Genomic DNA, 26,871 nt, shown 5'->3' with positions numbered 1-26,871 from the left:
TCTATATGAAAGGCTAGAATTAAAAAGTCTATTTCCTACCTATTCATAACCGATTATAAATCCTAAATTGCTGAAGAAAGAACACCAAGGTAAGAGAGGAGCCTTCTGTTCTCACTAGTGAGTAGTCACAGTAAGTGAGTACTAGTGCCCCTCTACTGAGGTGGGCACACTAGGACAGCCTCTGGTTAGGAGGATGGAAAAGCACCTGATATTATTAAGCAAATGATGGAACAGGGAACAGCTGAGAAGGTTGGAGGAGCTTCCTGGGGTGTAGGTGGGGACATGTGGTGAAAGAGGTTTTATGGCCAGCTGATGGGAGGGATCAAGTTAGTTTCCTACGGAGAGTGGAAAGGGGGAGACAGGGACAGAACAGGGGTAGGAATGCTGGGGTATTGCTGTGGTTCTATAACCTGAGAGAACATGGAGACTGAGGAGTCAGAACCTGGAGAGAGTAGCACTAAGGAAGATTTGACATTTCTGGAGTAAGAAATATAATACTTAAGGGCCTTTTTTCATTACTCTGCTTTATTTTTCTTAGGAAAGAAAGCTGAGTAACACTTGTGAAGAGGTGCTGTTGTGTGTTTTGGGGCAACCCTGAATGTTTATACAAATGGGGAAATGAGATGCTGGAAAGCAGTACTACTGAAAGGGAGCTGGGGGTTCTGGTTGATGGCAAGTTGAACATGAGTCAGCAGTGCCCTGGCAGCCCGAAGGGCCAACTGTGTCCTGGAAGGCATCAGGCCAGTTGAGGGAGGGGATTATCCTGCTCTGCTAGGGCAGCCTCACCCTGAATATTATGTGTGGTTTTGGGCACTGCAATATAAGAAAGATATTAAGCTATAAGAGAATCTCCAAAGGAGGGCAACAAAGATGGTTAAGGGCCTAGTGGGGAAGTTGTATGAGGAGCAGCTGACGTCAGTCTGTTCAGCCTGGAGAAGAGGAGATTGAGGGGAGACCTTATCATACTCTACAAATTCCTCATGAGGGGAAGAGGAGGGGCAGGCACTGATCTCTTCACTCTTGTGACCAGTGACAGGACGCAAGAGAATGGCTTGAAGTTGTGTCAGGGGAGGTTTAGGATGGATATTAGAAAGAGGTTTTTCACCCAGAGGGTGGTTGGCCACTGGAACAGGCTTCCAGAGAAGTGTTTGCAACACCAAACCTGAGAGAGTTGAAGAAGCATTTGAATGCTACTCTCAGGCACATGGTGAGACTCTTGGGGATGGTTCTGGTCAGGGCTAAGGGTTGGACTTGATGATCCTTGTGGGTCTCTTCCAACTTGGCATATTCTATGATTCTTTATGATGGAGAGGTGGGGAAGCAAAGGGTAGCTCTCGTCTGGAGGACTAGGAGTGCTCTTGAGTTGGGGCTCTGTCTCTTGCAGTGTTTCTTGTGCATTTTTTCTAAAGGAACAGTATTATCTTGAACTTGGGAGAACCCACCAAATTAGAGCCTCTGAATGAAAAACTTTACCTTGAACAATTTATTCTGTATGTCTTCCTTTTTTCTGTGACTTTAAGAAAAAAGTTGAGGCAAGGGGTATTGGGATTAAATATAAACTAAATGTATATATCTTCTGTGATAGAAAATCGGTTATAAATTATGGGTATTGTACTAACCCTATAATATCTCCTTATTTCTTTATGTATGAGACAATATCTCAGTCAGGCTTTAAATCTTCACTTCCTTTAGGCAATAGAATGGGTGTAAACTATTAAGATAAGATTTCGATGGTTCTACACATGGCAGGTAACAACCTGGTTTGCCAGAATGGATGTGCTAGTCTCTTAGCTTTATGTACAGAGGTGTCTTAAACTGTGGGTAACTCTTCTGATTTTTAACAGCAAGTGACTTTATAAAAGGTCATGTTGTGGATATGTGTCCTCTAATCATGTTTGCTCTCATAGTATTGCTGCTGTTTTCTGCTGAATAACTGGAGTTACCACCTTGTAAATTATTGCTGTAACTCCTCTTCTGTCCAGATACTCAGGTAGTTTAAACTGATTCTAATTGCTAATTATTAAAATAACATATTAATTATTTGACTTTTTAAAGCAGAAATTGAGGTGCACTTGAACAGATGATGCTTTTGAAGTGTTCTCTGTTTGTATCATCAAGGCTGTACTGGGTGCAGGTACCAGGGCTTCAGCAGCAGCAGGGCTACAGGGGGGACCTGTGGGGAAGTCCGGGGTGCCCCGTGCTGGAAACAGGCGGCTTCAAACCACCCACTGCAGGGCATGGCTGAATCCACAGACAAGGTGAGGCCACTTCAGGGAAATACGTAAGAAAGAAGAGAAGCACCACAGAGAGAAAGAGTGGACAAAAAATGAGAGAAACAGCTGTAAGACCTTCAAGGCGAGAGAAGAAGGGGGAGGAGGTGCTGTAGGCATTGGAGTAGAGATTCCCCTGCAACGTATGGAAGAGGCTACAGTGGAGTATGTGGAGAATTTTTCCTGAAGAAACCACAGCCTGTGGAAAGCCCACACTGGAGCAGGGTAAAAGTGCAAGGAGGAAGGAGCTGCAGAGCAGATGTGAATGGACCCCAGCCCCCATTCCGCTGCACTATCTAAGGGGAGAGGTGGACAAGTTGGGAATGAAGGAATGAAGTTGAGCCTGGGTAGAAAGGGGAGTAGGGAAAGGGTTTTGATGAATTTGTCTGTTTCTCAGTATCCAAACAGATTTTAATTGGTAATAAAGTAATTTTCCCCAGGACAACTCTGTTTAGCCCCTGACAATAATTAGTAAGTGATCTCTCTGTCTTTGTCCTGACCCAGGAGCATTTCCGTACTATTTCCTCCCCCCATCCAGTTGAAGAGGGTTAGAGAGACTGACTGGATGGGAATCTAGTCGATGTCCAAGGTCATCCTACCACAAAGGCAATAATAAATAAATTAATAAAATGAAGAATAAATTGATAGAGTCATATCTTGATTGCTTTTTCTTCAGTTGCATGATAGCCTAGACATATCACTCACTGTTGGTGATATCAGATGTCTGAAATACAGGAAGGGTTTGCTTGCTTTTTATTGACAGAATGGTTCTAGGAATAATTTCCCATTAAGGCAAGTGTGAGATACCACATTTTGAACATTTTTGGTGTATTGTATTTAGTATTCAGCTTCTGTGATGCAGTGAGGTATTTCCAGAGAGCTACAATAGGTTGCCTAAAGGTTTAGTCCTACAGGGTACCTTTTGGTTTGCCTTACTTTCTGATCTGCAACTGATGAGGTATCACCTGCAACTAACTTTGTGTTTTCATCTGTTAACGTGAGCTTGATACAGAAAGATCTTATGGATTTCCTCTACGTTAAATGACAATTTTAATAGTGTGTGAACCCTGAGAAGATATGACATGGATGGCAGGTGGCTCTTTGATGTTTCCTATGGCAAATGATGACCTTTATGGTAAAATGGCAGAAAGGTTAGATTTTTTCCTTATGCAGATTTTGAGAGAGGTGGAAGAAAATATCTCAGATTTTTGTAGTTTACACATGGCTTGCCCAAAATTGATTGTAGGATAAATCACTGAAACTTAGCTTTATAATTTATCTCATTATTAATAACATTGATCCTTTCAGCTATTAGTTTTTGCAAGAGACAACTGATAGCTAATTTCAGACAAGAATGTTTTGTGTTAGCCCAAAAGACTCGAGTTACTTCTGAGAAGTGGTTAGTTTGTGTATATATATCAGACACAATTGTAAACATGTTTATCAGATCTGATTGTCCTTCTAATTTCAATAATGTGTCTTTTGTAGATTTCATGGGCCTGATTTGAAAAAAAATAAATCAGTCCTCATGGATGCAGGGTCCTCCTTCCCTCTATGTTTTTGTGGGGGTTTTGGCTCTTAAATTTCAGAAGAAAATTCATTAAACCTTGAAAAAATGTTGTGCCATATGGTAATCTGAACACATAACTGCACTATAGGCAGCTGTAGGAATAAATATACAAGCTAATATAATGGTGAAAATGTTTCTATTTTTCCTTTTCAATTGCTCGTTGTTTTCTGACAATTGTGAAATCACTACATACTCTTAATAAAGGGTCTGATCACACGATGCTCTTTTGGTGGTTAGCTGTTTCTGTTGGAGACACTTTGAGAACCTTAATTTGACCATTTTGATAATGAATTTTGCAGTGAAAAATGTTTATTTAAAAAAAAAATAAATCTAGTGACTCTGGGAACAAGAATGTTCTCATTGGAGGGGAGAGGAGCAAAGCTTCTTGTGTTGAGGTTGTCTTCAAAACCTCTGCAAAGATAAGTTCATAATATAGGCCATGCTTACAGGCCTATCAGTTTTTGTGTGAACACTTAGGACTTGGTATAAATTCATAACTACACCTACGTTCACTAAAAGTACAACCCCTAATAAACTTATGAAAACCTTATTCTTAGGTTGATCTCATTATATTTCTGTATTTTTTTGGAAACTGCTGAGTGTTCTTGCTTTTCTCAGGGCAACTGCTTGTGATGGGCACTGTGCCCATGCCATCCTTATTTGCCATGGATTCATTGAATAACTTGGTTTAGGAGGGTCTGTGGTTATTTGATCTTACTACCTGCTGACATTGGAGCCAAATCTGAAGATGGATCTTGCTGTTCAGATCATTATTGAGTTTCTACTGTCACCAAGGATGAAGATGCCAGGTTCTCTCTGGGCACCAGTTCAAATACATCACCACCATCATGGTAGTGAGTTTTTCTAACATAAAGCTGTGTTTCTTATATTACACCTTATCTGTTGCTTCCCATCCTTTCTGCACATGGAAAAAGCTGGGACTTTTTAATGTATCACTCCAATTGGTAACTGAAGGCAGCAGTAAGCTTCCCCCTTTAAAGATAACTCATTTTTTAAGGACTCAAGAAATCTATTCCTTCAGCCTCTTCTCATGCATCATGTGCCACAGACCCCTAAATATATTCCCAACCCCCTACAATTCTTGTCACATTGTTTAGCACCCAGAAGGCTGAGAATATGCCCTCACAAGTAAAGGGTGGAGAAGTTCTCAGTGGAGCTAGGTGGATCTATTGCTATGCTATTGAAAAAAAAAGCGTTGTGTATTTATAGTCCTTATCAGTAGAAATGGCTGATCTGTGAAATTACAGTGGAGAGTGATATAAGCAGTGATTCGGTTTTGTTTTTTTTCCCCTCAAAAGGAGTATAAACTCAGTACTAATGTACCACTGTGTTTTCTATTACAAGTTCTATTTCTTCTTTACAGACAAGCCATATATATTCCATCTGTGCTTTAAAAGTATTTCAGTGTGTGCATTTTGTGCAGATTAATGCTGCTGAAAGTTAAGGAAGCAGCAATATTTTAAGCTTAAAGTATCACCATATGCTCAGTATGAAGTAGTGCAAGTTTATCAAATGACAATTTTATTAGCACAGGGACTTGAAATGATTCTGCTTTTTAGCACACATACTTGTCTGTCTAAACAGTTCCCTTTCTGGTTGCAGTAAAGGCCTACACATTAATTACCAAGATGCATTTTCACAGTAAAGTAGCACGTGAAGGTATGTGATTTTTCTGTATGATGAAGTGTACAAAACACATTATGATTCATGAGCTATAACCACCCAGCAAAAACATGTGTTTGAGGGAGTGTGTGTATGTGTGGAAAATGACTTAGTAGGTTTAGCAGTGTTTTAATTCTGGAAATGTCTATAGAATGACATGATAGATTTTCATCTACCATCTAGCTTTTGTTTGCACTCAGTTTTGTGGCACTGGATCTCACTGAATTTATTAGAATACTATAAAAAGATGCTTTCAGAAATATTTCAGGCAACAAGGCTACTGTAGAGGCACCTAGGTAGTCTGATGAATGACTGAAATACATATTTTTTTTTTTATTCAAGACTTTTCCATAAGCTTTTTTTGTATTACTGCAGTATAAAGACCTTGATAAAATACACTTCAGGTTGATACACTTGATGTTTCCCCACATACTTGTCTCTTCCTGTGTCTGCAAAACCTTCAAGTGCACTGACTTAAGATATAAAAGAATATATGTCTTCCTTTAATGTGAATTGCAGTGTCAACCTAAAGAATGATCTTCTAGTATTTCAAGGAGGATGCTATAGAAACTATTTTATTTACTTGGTAGCCTAAGAATCCATACTGTAAGAGTGATACCTATTATTACAGACTCAAAGCAGGTTTGTCTAGAAATCATAGCAAAATCTCAGGATGTGCAGTCAATGTTCAGATAAGTTCATTTATATGAACCAAATCTAAACCAAGTGGAGAAAACACTGATCAGGAATGAGGTAGCTAAAGCTTTGTAGTTCTGCACCAATATAACTGTTTTTGTGTTTTTATTGTGGGAGTTTTTTTAAGTCTCTTATGTAATATGAAGTGTTGAGGCAAGCTGCTTCTGTCTTTCTGTGTGTCTCAAGCTGATATTCTTTCCTTCCCCTACAATGAATGCTAGTTTCTTGTATTTTAGCAAGAAATGTTAGATCCTGGAAATACTGTAATGTTACAAAAAAAAGAAAAAAATTATAAATCCCAGAACAACCACCCTTTAAAACAAGAACTCTTTGAATCTCTTCTCAATGAAGAGAGAGACATGTAAGTAAGATCAGAAAATACATACCCTAAATTAATAATGAACTGTGTCTTACAGTACACTCCAGATGTAGGGCAGAAGTGATAAACACTCTAATTTATTAAATGGAACAAGAGGCACATTTCCCTAAAACCTGCAATGTCTGGTGAAGGTGAGAGAACATGCAAATGTCTGAACATAGGATGTGGCAAGCCTTGTGGTAGTTCTGCAGTTTGAAGACTGAGGGGAAAATCAACCTGGTTATTTCTGGAATTGGAGGAAATGAGGTGGAAAAGAATAGGAGTATTAGGTTGACAAGCACACAGAAAGTAAAAAGATTAGAGCAAACAGCTAATTATCACATGGGAGACAAGGTTATTTAAAAGGAAAGGAAGAAATTGCAGAAAGATTTTTGCTGACTTATGTATGCCTTCATCTGTATTTAAAGCTCTCCTCGCTTTGATCTCTGACTCATCTGAGTCTATTTGTTTGCCAAAGCTCAAAATTGGAAGGAGGTGGGGAACAACCTGACTGGTGTAATTCAAGCATGGAGTTCCTCTAATGTGTTTTTTATATATGAAAGTGGTCTCAAATAAACCTAATTTTCCAAAGAACGTCTAGTTCAGTGACACTGCTGTGCTAATATGTTGTTTACAGTTATTTCTTTTCTGCAGTTCCAGATGCCAACTAATGATCTATAGCTATATATTTGTGGGTTTTGTTGTTGGTGTTTTTTTGGTTGTTTTTTTTTTTTTCTTTTTTTTTTTTTTTTTTTTTTTTTTTTTTTTTTTTTTTTTTTTTTTTTTTTTTTTTTTTTTTTAAGGCATGGATTGTTTTAACCATCCAAATTAAGAAATAAAAAATTAAAGCATTTTTGGTGGGCATTTTGTGTGTATTTAGTTGGGGGGGGCAGGGTGTGTGTAATCTGTTTCAATATCTAAGAAGTTCCTTTCAGGCTGAAATTTGAGCAAAAGCTGATTTTCTGGCAGGGTTGTCCTATATATACTCAATAACATACCTCTATTTCAAAATACAGAAATTAACTAGTGATGTAAGCTACCAATATAATTTTGTGTTTGTGAGACAGTAATGGTGTCTTGCATCTTACTTATGAGAAATGAATTATTTAAAAAACCCAATATCTCAGTAGTATCAGCCAGAGCTAACAAATTGTGTTTAGTGATGTTTCAGTACAGGACCTAAACTCTTTGCTTCAATCCATTTTATCCTCAAAATTAATTAAAATATGGGGAAATTATATAATCGATACTGCAATGCAGTTATAGCTTATCCAAAGTTCTATTTTGTGTGCAAAAGTAAGACTGCTAATAAGATGGGAAATATAAGGTAATTTTTCTGAAGCTCTTAAATGGAAGTGTGGTGGGTTTATTTGTTTGTTTGTTTTCCAGTTAGTTAATGTTTATCAGGTTGAATATATAAGCTCAATGTTTTTTTCTAAAGCAGCACCTGGAGGACAGGCAGGATAGTCTAAGCAGTATCAAATTGTACAAGATATGTTTATGAGTCAATATCTGGCTATCTACCTCGAGGTGTCCTAAATTTACCTGTCTTCATCATAAAATGTATCCTAATAAATTTTTTTTTTCTCCAGTAGGTACAAATGGGTCTTTCTTTCACTGTTCTCTGTTGGAGAGTGTATAGATATGTTAACATAGGAGCATTAAAAAGCTCAAGGACATGTTTGAAATTTTGCAGTGAATGTTTAGAGGTGCATCAGAGTAAAAAGTGAAATGCATTAGCAGTTCAAATGTAAAAACATGATGTTTATTGTAATGCTCATTGCACCTACTGATTGCTTTATTTTAAAAAGTTATAGTAATTTGGGCCTTGTTCTTGCACAGGCTATCTGGATTTCAGCTTCCGTCATCTATTGTGAGTACGGGATCTATCCTCACCCTCTGTTTCACCACAGATTTTGCTGTCAGTGCTCAAGGCTTCAAAGCTATCTATGAAGGTAAGAACTCTTTTCCTACCAGGTCTTTATTCTTCTCGATACATATTGTTTATGCTGAAGTGTGATGTTTCAGTTTTGCTTGGGATTTCAATAATCAGTGCGTATTGCATTAACTTTGGGGGGTTTTTTTATAGCATACATTAAATTTTACTATATCAGCGCCATAGTCTTGATTTTTAAATTTAATTTACGCTGATACTTCAATTTCTGCTGTAATTCTTAATCAAAATTGTCAGGCTTCCAAAGCTGGATTTACAGATGATTACATTTAAATGGTTCTCTTATTATTTCCCAAATTATTTCTTTTGACAACTTCTTTAGGCAATGCCTAACTTTAGGGATATAATGATAAAAATGAGAAAAGAAATAGATGCTGACTGGTCTTGAAAGTTAATCACTAATCTTCTTGTTGTGGAAAATTAAAAAGACAACCACAAAAATATATGTATATATAAACAAAATTAGAAAAAATCAGTTGAATCTTACTGTGTGGAAGGTGTTAGACTGCAGTTATGACTCACAGTTCTTGGTAAGAATAAGGCCAAGCATTTCATGTGTTCTTGTGTCTGCTAAGAATTAAGCTCATAAAACTGTGCTGATGCCTTTTTTACAGCTCGAAGTATTAAGAAATGGTTTTGAGATCTGCAACCTTTGGCAAAGTCAACAGATACAGTTATTAAGTCAGTTGCTTGTTGGATAATGAGGGTGTTCAGAATATTACTGGAGGATTTCTTTCAAACTGAGTATGTGGTAGTGTTTTGAGGTTTTGTGTCTTTGGTTTTTTTACTACTGTCTTTTTTTATTATGGAAAATGCAGGACTCAAAGTACTAGAAGTTGCAGAAAGTTCAATTTCAGATTACTTCCCAAATTCCAAGTATTTTTGTTTGTGGTTTCACAGGTATAATCCTAGGTTGAAAGGGTTTATTCTGAAAAAGTTGCCTACAATCAGTTTAGTGCCTGAAATACTTTAATTTGTGCAGTTGTTGTGGAATAGATATTCCAGTACTATTCTAGTAGTGGAATACTATTAGAAGGTAGTATGGTTTGATTGTAGCTATTTATTAGGAATAGCATTTACAAGTTTGTAAGTCCTTTACATTGATCACCACTTTTGATAAAGTCACAGTAACTTACAGACCAGAGGTAGCTTCAAATGCTTGGTGAATTTCTGATCATGTTTCTCCTGGAACTCCTCGTAAGCCCTTGAAACTTTATCTCCCTTTTTAACAGTGCTGAAGTCTGCTCTGTATTGATGCATATCTTCCTTTCATATCTGATTGATGCTTTGAAATGATAGCATTTTTTAAAGTATCTTTTGAATTTAATATCCATATTGAGGTGGTTACCTAGGTGTGAAAGAAAGAGGCATAGGAGGTTTCATGACTAACTCAAACTTTCTTGTTTTGAGCTTTTGCTACTGGGGATTAGTACCTCACAATATGTCTCTCCATGGTAGCTATTCCTCCCTTCCTCTGTCCCCCAAAGCCTTATCACCTGGTAAGTCAGCTAATCAGTCTTTTTTTTTTAACTTAAATGAGTGCTATGAAGAAAGACAGAAAGTTTCATTTTAATAGTCTTTAAAAGCTTTATTAGGTAAGTTGAAAAGGAACATCAGAAATCATGAACACACCAGGAACTCTTTTTGTTCCCTCAATAGGAAGTTGCTTTCTATATACCTGTATCGTTCTCTTCTAGCAGATGCATGCAGTAGCATATTTCATCCTTTTATGCAATCTGAGCAGTTTGTTTTTCATATTGAAAAAGACAGTGAAAAAGGCTAAAGGACGTCTCTTGACTGTCAACTTAGGAACACATGCACAGAGCCACAGGCTGTAATATAATGACACTTCCTGCTGGCCTACTTTCTTGTAAAAACCCCAGCAAGAAGAGCTGTAATTAACATTGACAGGGAGCACCACTCTCCGGTTAAACAACACTGCCCCCCTTCAGATTTAGGGCTGTAAACCTGGCATTTTCAATGAGCTTTAAATTGACTTCAAAATATGACATCCAGCTCTGGAAAAAGTGGGGAAAGTCACTCAAGTCTCAGTGCACAGACAGGCAGTGGGAAATTAGGGTTCAGGAAGGAATTGCAGCAGTGAGGGGTTAGGCTTTTTTTGTGCAGGCTTGGCATGATTTCTGCTGTAATAGCAGGTTGAGTTGCCCCATAGTTCAAGAACTCCAGAAACTGTTCCCTAAACTACCTGTTTTAAATAGTGGCATCTTCTGGCCCCTGTGTCATATGTGATTTTGTGAGTACGGAGGTGTTCAGTTCCTCTAGGACAGGGGAATATACAAACCAGTCAGAAGATGTCTTTATAATCACTCTGCCAGCTACCCATCCCTAAACTAGTTTAAAGGTATCTCCTTATCCCTGTTTTGACTAGCTTTTTCATTCTTCTCTTGAGTAAGTGGATGCTGTTGAGTTGAAAGCAAGAGAATTGAAGTACTACTACTGACTACTGTCAGCTGAGAGTCTGTGGGGTCGTAATGCAGAGCTTGAGAAATGTGGTTTTAAATGTCTTAATTGGAGAGTTTTATTTGCGTGTCAGCTGGTAAGGGACGGTATGCTCAAAAAAAAAAAAAAAATCAATCTAGGATGTGTTTAATGGTGTCTGGGGGAGTGAACCATAACAGAATTTTTTGTATAGAAGTATATAGTAGTAACATTCAGAAGTTAAAGAATTGTAATGGACTGAGAACAGGAAAGAAAAAAATAAATGTTTGCATCATTATGTAAAGCTGTGAAAAAGAATCATTCTGTAATTGTACTAATTGTCTATGGTAGCAGATGAAGTAAGTCTGCAAAATTCAAATAATGGGACTTATGAAGGAAACTAATTTACATATACTTTTCATATTTTCAGGGGCTGTAAAAGCAGTGGTTTAAGTTTGGTTTTTTTTAATTCTTGTGACAGGCCACTTTTTCTCCTGAATAGGAAAATGTCATCTAATTAGGATTCCTACATTCCATAAAATGGAAAAAAATTAAATTGATTAATGTCTTTAAAGTTATTTTTGCTATAGAAAGTTGGGGTTTTTTAAAATGTGATCATGTGGGGTCAAAGCTGGCATTTCGATAGCATGGGGTCAAAGCTGGCATTTCAATAGCAATGGCTCCTGTCTTTCAAAAGACTTAATACTGCGTTAGATCCTGTGCAGTGCTGAGCCTGTGCTTTGCAGAGCAAAGGGGATGCTGTTGTGAGGTTTCACCATTTTTGTCTCCAGGGTGCTCTCTTCAGCTCTCTGGAGAAAGGGGGTAGGGCACTGAACTAGGGAAGAAGGCATGTGAACCACTTTAGTGCCAACTGAACAGCCTCTGAAGTTACACCCATAGGTGGTATTCCTAGCAGAGAGAACACTGCATCCCTTTCCCTGAGATTCTGATCTATGCGTTTTGTAGAGTATACTCTTCATTTATGACTCACTTCCTGTGCACCAATGACATAATTGTATCCTTTCTGTTCTTACGGAATAGAAATAAGTTAATGGAGCAAGTAAAACCGCATTGTGATGCTGTAAGCCCTTGAAGATTGTTAGTGCTTGTGTGACTTAGCCTGCTGTCACCTATATTAATATTATGAACACTAACATTAACTAAATGAGATCTTTGTGGCAGTAGACCAGAGAGTTTTAACAAGACATTAATGTAGTTAGGCAGTTACTGATTTCTTAGGCTGAAATGCAAGTTTCTTTAGTGTGTCATTACTTGACTAGATTTATATGTCCATTTCTGAGATTCTCTAGTATTTTTAACTGATAATACTTTCATCTTGCTCAGTGATTATATCAGCACTCTAAATTCTAGAACTGATGGAAGCTTGAATTTTTAATTTCTGGAAATAAGATTCTATGGAATTTTCAAATACATGGTTATATAAGTGAAAACAACTATGAAATTCAGTAGTAAATTCAGTTTATAGCATTTGTCAACTTAATCTGCTAAATGATTTATTGACCATTACCATCACTGGGTATATAAATATAAGTTTCAAGCAATGGAATTGGTGACTTGGGGGATAGAATCTCTTTCTGTAATATCTGATTGTTTTTTATAATTGCAGTGGTTTATATCATAGAAAATATGTTTAGCCTTTGCAGGAACTGCACGAGGAAAATAACAAACTACTTGGACTTGTACAATGTCCATGTTAAAATCAGTTTAATTCTTGCTCTCTATAAGGAGGTTAACGAACTATTTTTTAAAAAGGTAGTTTAAGGGCTACACAAAGAATTTAAAAATCAGTGTTGCTTTATCACTGTAGAAGTTTTCTTTGGAAAGTGAGAATTATTTCTCCCATACAGAACACTTGAGTATATTTGGCAAGAGAGACAAGTACTCTTTAAATGACACCAGGATCTGAACTGTTGCACATGTGTATAATTAATTTGAGTAATGCATGTTAGAAGTGTTATATGGTCTTTCTTCTATCAAAGTAGGATGACCTGCCATTCAGGGAATCCAGCTGTCAAGTAGAAAAAAATGGTGAATGTAGAAAACTCAATTAATGGTACACTCCTGATTATCAATGTAAAATGAAACATCATGGCATGCTAGCTTAGACTTTGTTATACTGATGTCTGCTACTAAACATTAAACTGCCCTCTAAGGTTAGCTTAAAATGAATCAAGGATTGTTATCTCATGTTTTGGGGGGGTTAGTTTTTGTGTGTGGTGTTTTTTTTGTTGTTTCTAATTATATTTTGTATTATAGAATTGCAAGCCAGATGTACTGGACTTGATGTTGCTACCTTTCCTTCACCTCTGTTCTACAGCAGCAGGTTTTCTTTGCCAAAGGAAGAGCTCTTGAACATCCCTCTATCCTCTGCCCTCTGGTCATACTTCTTTTTTTCTTTTGATTTCTCAAAGCTTTCCACTCACATCCAGCATTAACGTTTATACTGCCAGTCACCTTATCCTGCCTGATACCTCTTCCCTGAAGCTTCTTTTTAAATCCCTTTCAGCATCAACAGCAGAAAGTAGTAATACACCTCCACAGTGTAGTCTTTGAAGAAATTTTCTTTTTCCCACCTCCTGCTGCTGTTGTTCTTCCTGGGTATCTGTTATTTGGTGTGATTTCCTTTTTTTGTATTGTTTTATGGTTCATGATACTTTCAGCTATTTAAAACAAACAAACAAAACAACAACAGAGCAAACAAAAAAAAACAAACAAAAAATTGAAACATTTCCTCATCAAACTTGGAAACATTAATATCTTGGGTAATACTATGAGTTTGCCTTGGTAATTTTCCTGAGACTATGATTTTTCGAGTCAACATGGATCCAGTCAAGATAACAGAACTCTGGATTCAATATTTCTTGGTGTGTGGTTTTTTCCCCTCCCTCAAGTACCAAAATACCTTACCTGCACTCTTTTAAGAGTAAAAATTTGTTTGTACTGGATCAGCACTTGAACACTGCTTCCAGCTTATTGTCCATGAGTTTAGTTAATGGCTGTGTAGTTCTCCCAACAAACTGAAATGATGAGAGTAGTTACTCCCTGGAAATGGGCGTGTGCAAAACAAACTGAATAATCTGAGGCAAATATTTCAAATTTGCACTAGGAAGCTAAATTGGCAAGTAAATACTGACTTTATTCAACTAATATGCATAATGATCCCCTACTATTCAGTGTGAGATGAGTAGTCTACTGAATCTTCAGCGAGATAATCTGTATGGTTTAGTCAGAGGTGCTCTTTTATCTATTAGACAGTATTTAATTTTCATAGAATCACAGAATGGTTTGGATTGGAAGCAACCTTAGAGATAATCTAGCTCCAACAACCCCCCTCCCCCAACTGCCACGGTAAGGGAACCTTCATTAGAAGATTCAATCACTGGAACAATTTTTATTGGAAAAATTTTGATTGTTCCAATGATCTGAAACTGTGAATATGACTTTTGAACATCAGTGGATTAGTATATTCAGCTCTGAAAAGGTCCAAAAGATTATAAAGAATATCTGATGATGAAATTGAGAGCTATGCATTTTGTGCTATATTCTGTTTTATGGGTTTTGAGAAGCATTCGGTTTGTTGTTCACAAACCTATAACTGTTTTCTATTTTGCTGTGATTTTTGGAGAAAGAAGCAGTGTAAATTTTATTAGTTTAATCCTTTTAAACTGCCTTTTTCTTAGCTTTTCTTTGGTAAGAAAACTAAAATTAATGTTATATTAAGTCCTGGTATTCTAGCACACTGACAGCTTTATCTGTTAATAGACTAATATGCTTCTTTTTCTATTTTTAGTAAAATACTTGTTGCTTGGTATTTGTTGTGAATGTGTGGTTTAAGGTTGCTTAAAAATCAGGGGGAAAAAAGGTTTAATATAAAAACAACAGCAGAACAAAGTCCTTTGGCAAGGTTCACTCTACCACTTACTTGTACTACTTGAGAGTTTGCTATCTCTGAGAGGCGTCCCAGCTTAGAGGGAGATGCTGGTTGCAGTCCACTGTAGTCCAGGAGAGCTCAAGAGATCTCATTTTGGAATGCTGTTTATAGGGCTGCAAGAGTGGGCTTTAGTCATAATAATCTTTCATCCTGGCTGCACTTTAGTTTGGCAACTTTCTTTGAAAATTTGAGAACAAAAATATTATTCCTATTTGGTGTTTACTCAGGGAAAAAAAAAATTTCCAAGGCTATTCGTTAAAAAATGAGGAGCTTGTTAGAAAACACTAATTCCTGGGAACAGACAATGTTTCTGACAAGCTCAGAAGGAGCTTAACCCAGGTGTAGGTAAGGCTGAGGCCCAATGAGCATTTCTCAGATCCTAGTGTGGCCAGGGTGGGGGGAGGGCTGGGATGCACCACCACACTATTTTGGTAATCTGTTCTTTTCAAACTGAGTTGTTTGTTAAACTTTTTAGCAATGTTTTGAGTAGTAATGAAGTAAACCAAAAGCTTTGTATAGTGAAAGCACAGACTGAAATGGGACCTTTTAAGGCTGAAATTTGTAGTTGCACCTCTTTGGAGCAGCAGTAATTGTTTCCTGAGAATGAATTTAGGTATAGATTTCCTTTATCAACTGCAGTCCTTAAAAAGAAAAAAAAAATAAATTCCAACTTTTCCTTTCTTTAGCAAATTTTCTTTAAAATAACATTTTTTTGGAATGACACAATCTGAATGGCTGTTAATGATGCTATACAGTAAAGAAATCACAATGCAGTTTTAAAAAACCTGTGGTATTTTATGTGTCAGAACATGCAATAAAGAGTAGCAGAATCTGAGGGCAGAAGAGGTCTGGCAGTGCAGTGAGACTGTTTGGTAAATGCCTGATAGCTAATCTAGAATATCAGTCATGTAGACATCGAAAAAGTTTGTCAATAACAGCTAAATAAACTTATTTTTAATCCTATAGGTATTCATAAAACTTATGACAAACATAATGGTTGTTTTGTGAGGATAGATAGGTAAAGTAGTCTGCTTTTGCTCTGAAGTGTATGAATGAATCTTCATCAGTTAAAAAAGAAGTGAAATTCATTTAGCTTAAATGTTGTATTTCAGCAATATTCAAAGGATCAGGAGTCAGAAATCGGGAAAGCTATTTCCCTAAACTGTCCAAAGGCAGAAATTTCTTGATTAGAATTTTCGTAATTAGAAATTCTCTCCTAGAAAAAAAAGTCATTGTCCTGAAAGTTGCGATGGAATACCCCTTACTTGAATTGTCAGAAAAGTGAAATTAGATGTTGAAGGTCTCATTCTGAGCCCATGAATTTTGCATCTAAAGAAAAAATAATTTTGAAGAGCCTTGACCATTATGTTAGCATCATTATCAAATGATAAGCTATGTCAGCTGTGTTCTGCTTTCCAGCTTACATCCCGGCTCGATCTTTCCAGCTCAATCCTTAATGGACATACATCCTTCATGTGGCCAGTAGTCTTTAAAAAGGGAATTACATGTCTTAAGATAAGTTCTTGGAACTGCCTTTTGACTTTCTCTGATTCTGGAAGGGATTATTTTGTGCCTTCTAGTGACTTATTGATCCATGTAAGAACTACTGTGGTCTCTATCCTTGGTGCATGAATCAGTAACAAACACAGTGTCAGGGGTTAATACCTTGTAATCATTTCTTGGACTTGCAACCTCCCTCCATAAAATTCTTACTTCTGCTGCTCTTTGAGATCACAAACCCAATAGGAAAATGTTTTGGTAAAAGTAGGCTTCCTAGGAGAAAGCATGCAGGAGTTAGTCCTCTCTGCTACTGTGTGGTGCCGGTTCTAAACCAGAACAGCATGTTGTAGCATGGAAAACTGCAACGTGGTTGTAGAAGTGGAAATTAGTGTTGTAACAGGACTGTTTCTCTTTTTTCATAGCCTAAGAAACTTAATATGGTGGGTTTTTGTCTCTGCTGTTGAGTATTGAAATACTGGAGAAACTTATCTACATCCAAAAAGATCATCATCCCAACTGTGCTGATATTGATATCCTATTTCATGTTCTTTCTTATCTGCCTTCATTGCTGCATGTTTGTATGGCTTCTATTTACTTGTGAAAAACACTGTAAGAGTATTTTGAAATGTCAAGATTCTCTAAGTGCCATCATTGACTGATCTGAATCAGTATTAACATTATTGTTGCAGTTTAACCCCAGTAGGCAGCTAAGCACCACACAGCTACTTGCTCACTGGCCCCCAAAATGGGATGAGAGAGAGAATAGGAAGGGTAAAAGTGAGAACATTTGTGGGTTGAGATAAAGCCAGTTTAATAGTTAAGGCAAAAGCTGCACATTGAAACAAAGCGGAATAAGGATTTAATTCACTGCTTCCCATGGGCAGGCAGGTGTTCAGCCATCTCTACGAAAGCAGAGCTCCATCACACATAATGGTTACTGGGGAAGACAAAGGCCATCACTCCAAATATCTCTGAGCGATGGCAGCCCTAGCCAAACTCCACTCCTGATCATTTTATTGCTGAGAATAACATCATATGGTATAGAATATACCTTTGGTCAGTTGGGGTCAGCTGTCCCAGTTGTGTTCCCTCCCAACTCCTTGTGTGCTCCCCGCCTACTCGTTGCAGAAAAGGCTTTGACACTATGCAGGCTCTCCTCAGTAATTCCTGAAACATCTCTCTTTTATCAACGCTGTTTTCATCACAAATCCAAAATATATCCCCATACTAGGTACTATGAAGAAATGCGATTCAATCATGGCTGGAACCAGTACAGATGTGCAGCATGATATAAAAATCTTGCAAACCAATAGATAACTTGTAGATAGCTTAAAAAAAAAAATCCCAAAAAAGGACCAAAACAAATCATAATCCCCCTTATTGAATAGAAAAAGACTAACTTATCTTCTTTGCTTCAAAATGTTCCAGTTCTTATACCTGGACTTCAATTTTTTAAGTTAAAATATGCTCTCTTGGTGCAGCAAAAGTTTGAGAAAAAAACAAGGTCAAAACTTCAATAATTCCAAAATTGTGTTAGATTTTTTTTTTCTTTAAAAGTCATCTACATAAGGAATTTATGGAACACATCTCCAAGTGCTTTGCTGAAACAAACCATGCAACATGACTCAACAGAGTTGGCATGTTTATTCCATTTTACAGCCAACTGGGATTTGGGGGAATAACTTTGTTCATAGCTTTACAGATTTGCTGGAGTTACAATTTTAGCTAAGTAACCTGTGTCCTTCCCTGCCCCCACTCTAAATTTATTGTAAACAGCAACTGATGCTGAATATCAAGATGCACATAGTTAAGGAAGGAGCCTGTTTTCCATTCAAACTTCATTTTGCCTGAACTTTTGTTTCTGGATTTAGTCTTTTCCTCTTTACCAATATGGAAAATAAAATATTGCCAGTGTCTTGTGCATGTTGCCAAATTAGTCAGAGGAGATTTTTGATGCGTTTATACCCAGGCTTCTGTTTGTTTGAAGAGTTAAATTCTACTTCCTTTTCTGGTTATGGATATATTCAATACTGTTAACTTACTTTCAGGATGGTCCCAGATGAAATGCAACTGGTACTTACCTAGATTTTGATGAATCTGACTATGACTTGCTTCATTTCTGGTCTTATTTGTAAAGCAAGTTATTTTCTCCTTTGACCAGTACAAATCAGGGAAATTTGCATTGGGCTTTTCAACTCTCAACTAACAAAAGTACATTTTCAGTTATGTCAGTTCTTGTTTGTAGTAGCCTTTGTATTGCTTATATTTTTTGTTATCTATTGTCCTTTATTTAAGGTAATATCACTTTTTATCAAGAAAACTATATTCTGCCTTTAAAAAAAGTCTCTTCAGCTTGCTAAGAGTTTACTGTTGATAACTACTTGGTATTTATTAAAAATCTGTTTGCAATGGCAAAGATGACTTTGGGCTTTTATGTCTTTTCTTTTAAAAATAAATTAAAAAAATTCTATTTCATCTGGAATCATTGTCTGCAGATTTTTGCTCCTTTAAACTAGTGAAAGGTGTAGTTCTGATCCAGGGTTGATTAAGTATTTCTGAAATAAAACCTGTGGGTTATTGGGATAGAAAATAGAAAGTTGGATATGCTATATTACTGTAGCCAGCAGCTGTTTTCCTGACTAATTAAAGGTTGCATAATTTGCTGTGTTAGATGGATAGTAAGCATATAAATATAGTCACATACCTTGCTTTTCATCTTCTGTTGTTGAACTGAACCATTAATAATTATACTTTGAATTACTTTGTTATCCATATCCCTCCCATGTATTGGAGGTTTCATTTGCATAACTTTTCATGTTTTTCTTCTGCAATTGGGACAATAAGGCAGATATGTGAAAGTTTGCAACAAAATATTAGACAAGCATGTCTAAATTTTGACTTTGCAAGATCAAGACATTGATCTTGCTTAGAATTGAATCAAGTAGGTTGTTAAGTCACTCACCTGATACTTGTGAAGGAAGGGAGAAGCTTGGTTATAGTATACTTAATGTGGGCACTGCATTTTAACTTAAATTTTTGAGATTTGTACAGATCTATCACATAATCTTTGTCTTGTGTATTTTAGAATTCCATGTTTTTGTACAATGCCACTGGACCGTGTATTGCCTATCTAAATACTATTTATTCACCCAAGTAATCTCATTAACTTCGTTAGGTATGTGTGTTGCTGTGAGTCTGCAAAACCACTTTGAGTGGTAACCACTTGTTAACTCTGTATTTTTTATTTGCATCCTTTAACACTTTGAAATCTTTCATCTTGCATATGCTGCAAGACTTCCTAAAATATTTACTGAATTATTCATGCATGGTGTACTTTCAAGAAATCTTGCCTTAAGGTTCTTTGAAGCTTGTTGGATTGACCTGAAAAGCACCATAGGAGGAAGAGAAGGTCACACAATCTCCTTGACTTTATTAGATGTGTGCCTTTCTTACACTTGCTTAACAAGACTAGGCACATGTCTGGTGTCAGTGAATTGTAAACCTGAAGTGACAAGAATTTTAAAACAGCAGTTTTGGATGCACAAAATCTTATTTGTGGAGAAAGAGGCAGAATGTTCTCCGTGTGTGTATATGTAAACCTGGAATTGTTAATCAGTCTTGAAGTCTAATCATTATTAGTCCAGATTAAATTTTTACAGAAAAGGAAAAAAGAACAAGAATGCAGTTAAAGTAGTTGCATTCCCACTTCTTGGTTTCTACTCTTTTTCCTAGTATTATGCTTATCTTTCCCCTGCTTGTCTGGGTGCAGTAGTTGATGTTTTCCTCTTCCTCACTTTAGGACGCATTTGAGGTTACTCTTAAGACAATTTTACATGTTTACTCTTTTTTCCATGGTCTGCAGTTCCATATCTTATCCATATTTACTTAATATGGTGTCCCATGCATGTTAGCTACTACTACTTTGTCTGGGTCTACATTTCTGTAGTTGGCTATGGGTGAGTTCTTCATAGCTTTGAGCTCTCCAGCACCAAGCTTTTGGCTCATCACTTATTGTTCTTATACATGTATTTCCCTGGACTACATCCTGTACCTCTGCTTCTCAAAGCCTCAAGGCAGGCCCATGTTTCTTTTAACTATGTCATTTTGCCAACTGAAAAATATTTCATTCTGCATAGAGTAACTCTTTGCTACAGCTGTCCATATAAAATTATGATTGTACCATCATAAAAAAAGGATAAACAAGGAAACTAAAGTAGCCTTAGATAGTCTATCAATTAGAGAAATTTCTATCACAGCTAAATCAAGCAAAGCAAAGCTGCAGGCAAGTTTGGAGAACTTTATGCAGGGTGAGCCTGACTGTAGCAAGCCTTGGTCCTGAGGCCTTGCAAACCCTTTACAAAGCTTATGGTCTGTTAGCGAGTATGGCAGTACCAGATTACAGGGCTTCATGATCACAAAAAACATGACATACATGAAATAGTTACTTTTCGTGATACAGCTTTAGTTTCCAAAATTGCCTGGTTTGATCAAAGCTTCCATTAGAACTCTCCAGAGAACTGTTGGTTGTGAAATCTCTGCCTGTTCAATGTACTACTGGCAGCTAGGGTAGACCTTGCTTGACTAGCTCCCTAAATTTGTGATGGAGCTACTCATAAATTATTATAATCATTAAATAATTCAGAAGCCAATTGTCATTAGAAGTCTGTGTTAACATGAAGGAAATAATCTCAAAGCAGAGGTGTCTCTCTGCCTCCACTGACTTTACAATGGAATCTAAAGGACTACCTTAGCTGTCTGCAAGTTGAGCATTTTAATCACAGAATAGTTTGGGTTGGAAGGAACCTTAAAGATCATCTAGTTTCAATCCACTGCAATAAGGACATCTTTTACTAGATCAGATTGCTCAAAGCCTTGTCAAACCTGACCTTGAATGCTTCAAATGATGGGACATCCCCAACTTCCCTAAGCAAACCTATTCCAGTGTCTTACTATAATCGTTGTAAAAGCTGTTCTTTCAGCTGTGGTCTCATGAGTGTGGGGAGAATTACCTGCCTCAAATCTGCTGGCCAGATGATTTTGACACAGCTCAGGATATGGCCTTCTGGCCTGAAAGTGCATATTGCTTGCTCATGTCCAGTTTTTCATTCTCTACTGTTCCTAGATCCTTCTTCACAGGGATGCTTTCAATCCATTCATTCCTTAGCACATGTTGATACTGGTGCATGCCCTAACCTAGCTGCAGGACCTTGCACTTGACCCTGTTGAATTTCATGAAGTTTCCATGGGCCTATTTGTCAAGCCTGACAATATCCTTCTGGATGACCTCCCTTCTCTCAAGCGTATGAACTGCTCCAGTCAGCTGCCTAATTGCTGAGGCTGCACTTGATCACACTCTGTGTCCTTAATAAAAGGACTGATCAGAACTGGTCCCGATATGGACCCCTGAGGGATGCCTATTCATCTGTATTTGGATGCTGAGCTGTTGACTGCAGTCTTTGGATGCGTCTATCCAGCAAAGTTCTTCTCCATCAAATAGTGCATTCATCAAGCCCATATCTTTCAAATTTAGAAGCAAGGAAGGTTTGGGGGACTATATCAAAGTTCTTGCAGAAGTCAAAGTATTGCATTGAGGTTAAGGGACTTAAAAGATGTGGGAAGGGAACTTGTTAGTGAACACAGAGACAAAAAGTACTTGAGTAGCTCAGCCTTCTCTATGTCATCAAGATGAAAAATTTCTTCATGGAAAGGGTTGTTATACATTGGAATGGACTGCCCAGAGAGGTGAAGTCCAACTGGAGGTGTTCAAGAATCTGTTGGATGTGACAGTCAGTGCCATGGTCTAGTTGACAAGGTACTGATTGGTTGAAAGTTGGAGTCGATATTAGAGGCCTTTTCCAACCTAAATGATTCTGTGGTTTATTCTGTGCAATTCTTATCTTCCTTTTCTGACTAAAGTACCGGCAGAAGCTGCTCTTGTTCTTCATATTCCTTGCAAAATTGAACTCCAGGTGTGCCTTCCTTAGCTTTCTTGATCCCAACCCTGCATTCCCAGGTTGCACACCTATGTAGTTCCCAGGGTGTGATTCTTAATCTAAGGTTAATCATGTGTTAATCATGTGTCCTGCTTTACAGAAAGCAAGCATTTGAACTGAAAGGGCCTTTAGTAGAAAGACATGCTTCATCTCAGTGGAAATCACTCTTACTTCAAACATAGTTTGAGAATTTTTAATTTAATTTATAAACTGACTGATAATTAGAAGAAAGAAACTGTAGGGTTTTTTGTTTTGTTTTGTTTGGGTTTGGTTTTTGCTTTGTTGTGGAGGGTGTTTGGTTATTTGTTTTTGTTTGTTTTTCCACCCAAAAAAATCTTCCTTGGTTTTTAAAATCTTATTCTGCGTATCTGTATTTAATAGTATTGAGGTTCATTTTGGGGAAAAAGGAATTAGGCAGTGAATGATTGAATGGCTGTGTGTAGGACACTGCAGTTCTCTTCAATGCTGCCAAGTCAGCTCTGCTGTAGAAGCAAATGGCAAGAGTGATGCACTAAAACAAAGGGGGACATATTTCAATGCCGCACATATGACCAGGCTTTACCTTGGCAAAGAGCAAGCCTTTCCAGCATTGTTTTGTTGTGGTGATTTCCTTTTGGTTTTTTGGGGTTTATTTTCATCCCCCCTCAAAACTTTCAGTTTCCCAAATGCTACCCACATGCCATTCTTTCCTGACTTTATTCATGATGAAATCTGCAAGCAAAATAGCTTATTTAGCAAAATAAGGCTTTAGAAAGGAGAAACTAATGTCACCCCCCTTAATGTGAGAAGTCAAGTATGAGTGGAGTTCAGTCTGTTTGCAGATCAAATAACTATTGTTCTGGTAGCCTCTACGAGAATTCTGTAACTACAAGTCTGAAAGAGTACTTAGCTTTACTCATTGCATGCTTGTCAGTAGCAGATTTTCTTCATGTTTGAGATGTAGCTTTTAAAAGAAAATTGAGAATGAAACAAAAGTTAAAATATAATTCTTTGTTAAATTTTTTGCAAAATTAAATATAATCACCTTTTAAAGGATAGAGCAGAGATGCTTTTTGAAGTGCTTAGAGTATACTCAGCACTTCAAAGTCATTTTGGTAATTTAGCTGCCCCTCATATCTTCTTCTGCTTATTTTTTATACTTAGATAATAAGTAACAAAAATCCTAAACCTTTCCTTTAAAGATAAGTTCTATATTATAGGCAATTTGACTTTCCATTTGGATCATGTGTGCTGTGGTCTGTGTGGGAGATAAGGGAGTGTAAATGGGAAGAAAAGAGAAAATATACTCATTGTAGGCTTACTGATTTCATGATTGTTAGGATGAGTTTGTTGCATAATATAGGGTTGCAGCCCATTCCTCCCTCATTAACTTTCAATTAATATTGTGCATATTTGGTTTTTTGTGACAAAGAAGCTGTTCTAATACTCGTCCTCATCCCTCTAACATCACAGTTTTGTCCAAACTAAGCATAACTCACTTGAATTTTCATGTGACAGATGCTATGAGGTACTAGTTTTAATGAAGTCTTAGCTGCTTAAATGCAGAACTTTAGGTTAAAGAGGGAAAAATATCTTCAGGAAGTCTCTCACTCCATAGATTCACTGAAAAGACAAAATGAATGGGGAAAAAAACTTATTTTCCAGTATGCTGTTATGAACTAACATTGTATGTTGCCAAAAGTATTTATGTGAATTAGAGAGCAGAAGTCCTGTTTCCTAGTAAGTTAGTGAAACAGGGAGGTTCCCTCACAGGTTAACTAAAACAAATCTGTTATAGGAATGGACTCTAATCAAGACAAAGAGGAAAAGGCATGTGGCTGACAGAAAAAATACAAACAAAACAGTGTATTTGTCCCTGAGCAACAGGGGGAAAAAAGCCGTCACCATATATAACACCACCATCTGCTGCCATAACACCTGCACTCTTGATTCAAAGCAGCATGTATGAGCACAGTATTGAATGCATGTTTTATGACTTGAGTTTTTGTCCTGCTCAAAGTTTTAATCCATTTTTCCCTTTTGATGTTGTGGTAATTGAACATCTGAAGTACTGTAAGCTCTGTTTAATATTTTGATAATTCACTTTGCATTAGCAGTCAATAAAATATTCCTTAAAACAAAAAATTTCTTTGAATAAAAGCAAGATACTGATTTTGACTACTTTCTCCACAAGGAGGTACTTCTTAGAGCAAGACATAATGGATGTTTGCTCTTAACTTAGAATCCCATGAGCCTATCATACTTTTTACATGCTGTATAAAACTTTGCTTGAAAACGGAAGATTACTGAACCTGTTTATGAAGCACCAAGACACTTGGAAGGTTCTTGTTCAGTGATGAATTTTCTTCGTTCTTCTTTCCTTTTGATTGGAAAAAGCCAAACAGAGCAGAATATTGAATATGTTATTAATAATATCTGCTGTGCTGCCTTTGTCTGAGGTGGTTGAGCAGTGGAGGTTGCATCACAGAAGACTAATGAAGGGCTTGTATTAAATTCAAAAAGACTTGACTCCAGATTACTCTGGACTGCACTCATGGCACTCAGAGCATCTTCAAAGAAAGGGATTGGTGATGTTGCTGGTACTGGAGAGGAGGTAGAGTGAGGCCAATTTATATTGATTGTCAGAACTTTTTATTGTGTTGATACTTAGCTTTCATAATCCCAGCCCTGCATTCCAGAGGTTGCACACCTGTGTAATTCCCAGGGTGTGTGTCTCTGCTTCTTAATCTAAGGTTTGCTTAGATACAACTATTTTGTGTAGTTTTTGTTGTTTTTTCCTGAAAAATCAAGCAAGTAGCTCCATGTTAGATTAATGTAATTTATAAAGCATTGATAAGAATGAGGTCATTAGTACAGTTGGGTTAGATCAACACATGACTTGCTGCTTCTTAGAATAACAGAAGTTGTTTCAGGTAACACTTTCTATTTCCATATCCTTTAAAATATGTGTATGTAAGCAGAGCATGTCTACTGGAAATAAACATCTTAAGCTACAGCACCATGTCAAGGTAGTCCCAATGTAGTCCCATCTTACTACTTTCTATTTAAAATCTTCATCTCCTCTCCTCAGGTTTAGCTTCTGAAAAGTTCCACTGTAAAAATTCCTTTCTGTGGTTTTGTTTCTTCAGAGAGTAATTGTAAATTGATGGTTGAATGGCCAGTCAGTGGCTAAATCCTGGATTTAGCCAATTCACTCTGTCAACAGCTTTTTTCTATCTGTAAAAGCACAATTAGTTTGACTCCTACAGGGATTTTTAACTGTTCAATTAAGAAGTACTACACCAGAATAAGAACTTTTCTTTTATGTAGTATATGAGGATATTCAATCTAAACTTAGACCCATAAGAAGCTTTAAAAAAAAAAAATAAAAAATTGAGACATGTAGAGGCCCCTTTTTTTTTTTTTTCTTGCAACTGAATTCTAAATGGCATACCTGACACTTCTGAATGTTGACATAGAAAAATTTAGTGGACATTGCTCCTAAATGATTACAAGCTTCTTCCCAAGCCACACAGTCAACTCCCTGCAGCCTTTCTGGTTTGTTTTGGTTCTGCTAAGGTTGATATGCAAAGCAACATCAATGGACTTCATGTCTTCACATCCAAGAAAAATTTACTGTTTATAATCAGTGCCCATTTGAACATTTTCCTTCAAAGGGGCCTGATAGGTAATAGTTACCTGTGAGGATAGGCATTTGTATATCTAGAAATTGTATGTATTGTAAGAATTATAAAAATTTTTATATCAATTTTGTATAGAATTCTATAAAACTTTATTGTTTATAAATCTAATATAGTTGTTTTTTATATCTTTGGGATTGAACCATGTTTAAGATGTAGAGTCCATCTATAATGAAGAAATTACTTTAATCTTAACATTCATATTGTTTCTCCTGATTATTTCTACTGTCAAAGTTATTGAAAAGACAAGCAGGGAGGTAAAGATGCTTGCTGTAAGCAATTGCATGGGTCATTAGTTAAAATGAGTGTTTAAATGGATAAATGATGCCCCTTCACATTATAAACACAGAATTAAATTAGTAAAAATGAATAACTCAGCACAGTTGTTTTATGATCACTAGTTGGGTGTTTCAATCCCTAGCTGAAACATAAAACCAAAAAATCTGGTAAAGTACTGTATCAATATAAATTTATTGTCATAAGATCTGATACATTATACCATGATACCTGTCTGATATTCCCATTTATACCAAAACATGTATAATTCAGAATGAAAAATATTTTAGTCATTATATGCAAGGAACTTAGGAAATAACATCAAAATAGATGGAAATGTATGCCTGCCTTCTGTTGCTTCTCTTGCACACATAAAGAGAAAACAGGCACACAGCTATAGGAACATACAGGTAATGTGACATTAATAAAGAAATAGTTAGATATTTTGAGCTACTTCTTGTTATAGAAAGACTTGGAGTGTTGATCAAACCCCTATCTCT

The 26,871-nt window shown here is 36.8% G+C and overlaps 1 protein-coding gene across 1 annotated transcript in view; it reads left to right on the top strand.

The window, feature by feature from the left end:
* Positions 1-420: 420 nt before the first annotated feature.
* The window catches only part of LOC114066968 (CUB and sushi domain-containing protein 1-like), a gene marked incomplete at its 3' end in the record, with an annotated part of 246,559 nt that continues 220,108 nt past the window's right edge, over positions 421-26,871 (top strand). Inside the window, exons 1-2 of the mRNA XM_027902086.1 lie at positions 421-482; positions 8,420-8,532. Coding sequence (XP_027757887.1) covers positions 421-482; positions 8,420-8,532 — 175 coding nt within the window. The remainder of the gene's footprint in view (positions 483-8,419; positions 8,533-26,871) is intronic.

Source organism: Empidonax traillii, unplaced genomic scaffold (genome assembly GCF_003031625.1).
Source record: "Empidonax traillii isolate 1590-97213 ecotype Southwest subspecies unplaced genomic scaffold, ASM303162v1 scaffold838:size422897, whole genome shotgun sequence".
In the NCBI taxonomy this organism is placed as follows: Eukaryota; Metazoa; Chordata; class Aves; order Passeriformes; family Tyrannidae; genus Empidonax; species Empidonax traillii.
The sequence above is the reverse complement of the archived record's forward strand: the minus strand, read 5'-3'. Positions and strand labels throughout refer to the sequence as shown.